Source organism: Oncorhynchus gorbuscha, linkage group LG14 (genome assembly GCF_021184085.1).
Source record: "Oncorhynchus gorbuscha isolate QuinsamMale2020 ecotype Even-year linkage group LG14, OgorEven_v1.0, whole genome shotgun sequence".
Taxonomy (NCBI): Eukaryota; Metazoa; Chordata; class Actinopteri; order Salmoniformes; family Salmonidae; genus Oncorhynchus; species Oncorhynchus gorbuscha.
Window position 1 is genome coordinate 78,427,668 of NC_060186.1, and position 6,003 is coordinate 78,433,670.

Below are 6,003 nucleotides of genomic sequence, written 5' to 3' on the forward strand. Positions count from 1 at the left end.
TATGCAAGCATCCCAAATAGCCCCCTGTTCCCTTTATAGAGCACTACTTTCAACCAGCTACATAGGGTTCTGGTCATATGTAGAGCACTATATAGGGATACCATTTTGGGACGTATTTGATGTCTGACCAAATAATGAGTTATACAGTGTATTGTACACTGCATCATTTGGTAAGCAGGACAAACCTGTACCAGCGTTATAATTCTGCTGTTGGTTTTTACATGAATAAGCATATTAATGTGATCGGCAGGTAGTCTAGTGGTTAGAGCGTTGGGCCAGTTACCGAAATGTTGCTGGATCGAATCCCAGAGCTGACAAGGTAAAAATCTGTCGTTCTTCCCCTGAAACAAGGCAGTTAACCCACTGTTCCCCGGTAAGCCATCATTGTAAATAAGAATTTGTTCTTAACTGACTTGCCTAGTTAAATAAAAGTTCAATACAATTACATTTAATAAATGAGGAGCTAGGCTTGAAGTCTATTCCAGGACATGTGTCTATGAAGCCTCCTAGAGTAGGATCAGTCCCCCCGAATCCATTCCTTAGGCAGACCAGATCCTTGATAAGCCGTCCCCTGTCCATTCATTAGGCAGACCAGATCCTAGCTCAATGTGATGATGCTGAATCAATGTGGAAAATATAATTGTATTTGAAAGAAGAAAGAGAAAGTCTTCAACGTAAGGGAATGTAGTATTTTTCCCCACACATTTTCTTTACCTAAATCCAATGACACTGTGACATTTTCTGTTGAATTCACATTAGTTGACAACGTTGAACTGACATCTGTGCTCAATGAGGGATAGCCTGCCCGAATTGTCACAATTTCATATCACGTTTTTTTTTCTTTCTTAATTCCTCTTAACCTTATGCAACACTATTACGAGATACATTTCTGACACAATATATGGCGATTAAATAACAAATGTTTGGAAACCATTTGAAGACAGTTTATTGGTTGGTGGGGGAAATGTATAAACGCAGTAAGCTCTGGTTACTCCACATTACATCTAAACAGCCAAGCTTGTGTTTAGAATATTCAACTGAATGTGGCCATAGCAGAAGTGCATACATTTTTCAATGGAATGGGAGACATATTGTACATTAGGGCCTATACACAGACATTTTATATAAGCTATTATTATGTATTTTTTTACAGGAGTTTAATCACAAACGATATAAGTGACAGTGAAACAGGGTGAGGCCTTCTGCTTCTGTCACCTGAATACAGTACGCTGCTCTCTGGCTAAATACTGTGTACAAGGTATTTCCTCCTTACACCGTTCACATTTGAAGGAAAACCAGACATTCCAGGCAAGAACAGGCCATACGACATCTCTAGGGTTGACGGCTCTCTCTGGAAAGGTGCACGGATGGAGTGCTACATATTATCTTCTCTTCTGCCAAGTCCATCTTCCAAAGAGCACATTTGATCAACTACAAGTGATTTAAAAAAAATATGTTTTATTTTTTATTTATTTTTAAGTAAAAAAAAATGTTTACAAGTAATTTTCTGAAAATGCCACCATTGCCTTTGAGGGGTGTGAAAGGACTGAGCGGGTAAGATTTATTTGTCAGGTTTTCATAAATGGAGAAATGTTTACCTACCAGTATTCAATTAGTCTCAAAGGTATTGTCTCGTAGCTAATAGCCTAATCGTTGACAGCATCAAAAGACCAAAGTGATTGTGTTGTTTCACAGACACAGATTAGGCTACGAAATGTTTCATCCTAATGTGTGTGTGTGTATCAGGGTTGAGGTCAATTTGAATTGAAAACCCTCAATTCATGAAGTGATTTGAATTATAAAATGTAAATAAAATGGAACAACTTTTGAAATTAAAAGCTTCTCCTCAGTTTATTGATATGGTATATGTTTATTTTACTGGTCACACAGGCCCAAACTAGACTGGAGGTTTGTCCAGAGGTTCTGCAGCATCCAGAGGGTTCGCTTCCCATCATGGTCCATTCAAAACGTACTGAAGTTGGGGACGTTGGTGGGAGTCATGTGGTTGAGTAAGTGTTGTTTGGGCTAGGTTCTCACAGAGCGAGATTGTAGTCGCACCTGTTACAAACCCCTTTGGCCCTGCAGTTTAGGGGGGGATGGAAACGAGACCCGTAAGGAGGAACGGCGTCGATTTGAGGGTACACGGCTGGTACGGAAGCCCGAGAGGCAGCCCCAAGATTATTTTTTGGGGGAGGGGGGGCACACGAGAAGATTGCATGAGTCAGGTCGGGGACCTGAGCCAACTCCTCGTGCTTACCGTGGGGAGCGTGTTACTGGTCAGGCACCGTGTTATGGGGTAAAGAGCATGGTGTCTCCAGTGCGCTATTCTGGAATTACAACAGTGGTAGGCCTATATGCATAGGACAATACATATCTCTTTTTGTTTTTCTTAAAAAATATTATTAAAGTTTTTTTATTTTTAAATACAAATAATAAGATGAATCTATTCAAATATATGATCATACTATACGGTATTATACACATTACCACAGTCACCAAAGAACAAATTGTGTTGATTCAAGTTGTCCACTAGATGGAAGCGTGCATTTTAGAACAGTGGAACCTCATGCATTCTTCTTCTACCGTTTTCCCCTAAATGTAAACAAAGCAAGACTTCCACACTCTGAAGAAGATCTTTGCCCACAAGTCTAGCTACTGTAGCTAGTGAACTAACACATCGGGTGACAACCAAGACAAACAATAATGGTTCATTTGTTTCTGACGGCCGTAAAGTAAAGTCACATATAGAACAATGAGTCAGATGTTTCACCGGATGTATAAATCTGAAGCATCCGGTTGGTATTTCCAAACGTCACAAATTCGGTCATGTGAGGAAGCCCGGCGGCCGTTAGTGGGAGAAGATGGAGCGAGATGGATTTTATCCGATATTTTGCTAATTTTCTGATCGATGAAACACTTGATTTCAATACAATTTTATTTTATAAAAACTATAATAATTTACGAACAGAGTGGACTAAGTTTTTGTAGACATTACCCTTTGCCAAAGTTTTTTTTTTAAACTGCGTTGTTTACAAGGTGTGAAAGGGCGAATTGCGTTATTGCACACGTGCCTTTCACATAGTAGGCGTTCCCTAACGGAAATATGCTAAGAACTGCTCGAACGCACCAATAGGATCTCGCTATCCCGGTACTTGGCCCCGCCCACTATGATTCGATTTCGACCATCGGAAACGAGAGGCTGTGGCTTATCTTGGGTCAGTTATAAACCAACTTCAGTGACATTTTTAGCAGCTTGCTTCCTGGTTATTATATATACATATATATATATATTTTTAAACCTTTTTGTCGTGGTCTTACTGTGACTTTCACAGGGACTAGTTGTGAAATCACTCCACTGATATCTCCAGTTAGTTTATACAAGTCAGAAAATAGCCCACTGTGATTTTCTTTGGATAATACTGTGCAGATGCCACCACTTGCAAGGGCGAGTGGTAAAGGGATGAAAAGGTAAGTGTTTTTAATCATTAGCTCAGCTTCATGACAGGTGATGAATTGGTCCTAATTCATCCGCTGGGTGCTGGTAGGTGGGTTTGTGTTGGCTTGATGTTTTTCTCTTTCGCTTAAATGGACTAGTTCAGTGCATCGACATTGACAATAGAATGAATATTGATCTATATTTCAATAGCATGCTCCATAATGTACATAACTAATCTATTACGGCTGGACCTGTGGTCATGCCTTGTCATGAGCAGAAATGTTCATGTTCAGCTAGCTAACGCAATAGCCTACTATTAGCTGCCAGTTTGCCCAGTCAAGGTGTTTTGAGATGGGTAGCTGGTATGGTGCTAGTAGCTAGTATGACAGGACCCACAAATAATATATATATGTGTGTGTGTGTGTGTGTGTGTGTGTGTGTGTGTGTGTGTGTGTGTGTGTGTGTGTGTGTGTGTGTGTGTGTGTGTGTGTGTGACCCAGAAGGCCCAAACTAGACTGGAGGTTTGTCCAGAGGTTCTGCAGCATCCAGAGGGTTCTCTTCCCATCATGGTCCAGTCAGAACGTACTGATGTTGGGGACGTTGGTGGGAGTCACACTCACAGGTATGGTCAGCTTCCGGGGTCACTTTATGTCACAGTCACAGGTATGGTCAGCTTCCGGGGTCACTTTATGTTCACAAATAAATGGGAAAGATAGGCTCCGTTTTAACTTATAAAATAAGGCTCTGCCTTATTCATATGGGGGGTTGAGGTAAACGGAGTACTCCAATACAGTGATCAGTGATCAAACAAATGTTGGAGAGATCAATAAATGTGGGGTTGGCAAAAGAAGTGACGATAGGGCACATTCTTGTAGTTGTCTGCCTACTAGATAAATGGAGACGTATTGGGGTGAACTGAAAGACATCTCAGTCAGATATTTAGGTCAACTTCTCTGTATTGACTGATGGCTGTCAGGAGCTTTAGTGCTCTTGATATCAGATTAGAGGAAAGGGTTATGTTTGTAAGACTATTGATGACTATTGTATTGTTCACTACATAACTTAAAAAATAAAATACAAATCTATGAATCAATCACACAGGCACAATGCAAGGCTGCAGCTAGGGTTGCAAAATCTTCATAACTTTCAAATAAAATTCCCCAGTTTAAAAAAATATATATTAATAAAATCATAGTTGGAATATTCCTGGAATCAGAAGGTACCAAATATTTCTGGAAAACCTGAGCTTTTGTTGTTGTTGTTGTGTAAAGTTATGGGACTAAAGCCTCTTCAAGATATACGCTGCATTTGTCTCTTTTGTTTTACAAGCTACTAGTCTAAACGTGCATCACAAATTCCCTTTATAGTGCATTGCTTTTGACCATGTCACCCACGGTCCCCATTGGCTCTCATCAAAAGTAGTGCACTATGAAGGGAATAGGTCGCCATTTGAGAGGCAACACTAACAGTTTTGCCGACTCGTCTTCCCTCTCCTCAGAACAGATGATCATTTACCAAGTGGGAGTCATCCCCAGTCAGTTCTACGAGGCTCTGTCTGACAAGGACTATGGTGCGTTCAAGAACCTCGCAGGGTTGGCCTTCCTGCTTATACTGCTCAACTCCACAGTGAGTAGTTCACTAATCAAATCAAATCACTAGTTCTCAAGCACGTTGACCAGTTGCCAACTTCACCAGTGTGGTCAACCTGAAACCATTTTTAATTTGGTAACTTTTTATTCTCACTCCATAACCGTCACGTTTTACCCCGGCTCACAACAAACGTTCCCACAACATTTAGAGAATGTTGCCTAAAGTTTTCATAGAAATGTTGCAGTGATGTGCAAGGACTGTTTCCAAGAGACCATTCCCCTTAATGTCTGACAGAACAGACAAAGAGCTGTGAATGGATCAGTGGTTCACCAATCAGGGCCTAAATGGGCTTGGCAACAGTAAGAAGGGGTGATGTGTAATAAAAACTAAATCCGAAAGAAAATGTCTCATGAGGACCATCAGGCGACGTCCTAAAAATGTCTTTAGGGACGTCACCGGAACAAGTCAAAAAACCCTTCAGGGGACGATGACAGAACATCCCATGTTTTAAACGTCCTTGGACACGGGAGTGTTCTTGCAATGTTTATTTTTTTATTTTTTTAACCTTTATTTAACTAGGCAAGTCAGTTAAGAACAAATTCTTATTTTCAATGACGGCCTGGGAACAGTGGGTTAACTGCCTGTTCAGGGGCAGAACGACAGATTTGTACCTTGTCAGCTCGGGGATTCGAACTTGCAACCTTTCGGTTACTAGTCCAACACTAACCAATAAAACGTGTCTAAAACATGAATGTATTATTCTCTGAGAACACGGCAAATATTTTCTGTGTGTGTTTGGTGGGACGTTGATTGAATCCTCGACCTAAAACCCACAGAAAACTGGACGTTCTTGTAACATCCCATGAAACGTTTCCAGAATATTCTGAGAACACGGTAACCATGTTTTTATAGGTCTTGTTTTGTTTGACATTGAGGGAATTGTTCTCCTAACTCCTAACGCCAAAACATGCTCAATA

At 40.6% G+C, this 6,003-nt stretch overlaps 1 protein-coding gene across 8 annotated transcripts in view; it reads left to right on the top strand.

Moving 5' to 3' along the window:
• The first annotated feature begins 2,818 nt into the window (after nt 1-2,818).
• abcd4 (ATP-binding cassette, sub-family D (ALD), member 4) overlaps nt 2,819-6,003 on the top strand; it is a 19,396-nt gene continuing 16,211 nt past the window's right edge. For 3 of the 8 annotated variants that reach the window (XM_046299056.1, XM_046299058.1, XM_046299060.1), the window contains exons 1-3: nt 2,819-3,468; nt 3,937-4,058; nt 4,935-5,062. In XM_046299056.1, coding sequence (XP_046155012.1) covers nt 3,428-3,468; nt 3,937-4,058; nt 4,935-5,062 — 291 coding nt within the window. In that variant the 5' untranslated portion in view covers nt 2,819-3,427. The remainder of the gene's footprint in view (nt 3,469-3,936; nt 4,059-4,934; nt 5,063-6,003) is intronic. The other 5 variants (XM_046299057.1, XM_046299059.1, XM_046299063.1 and 2 more) reach the window with 4 other exon arrangements.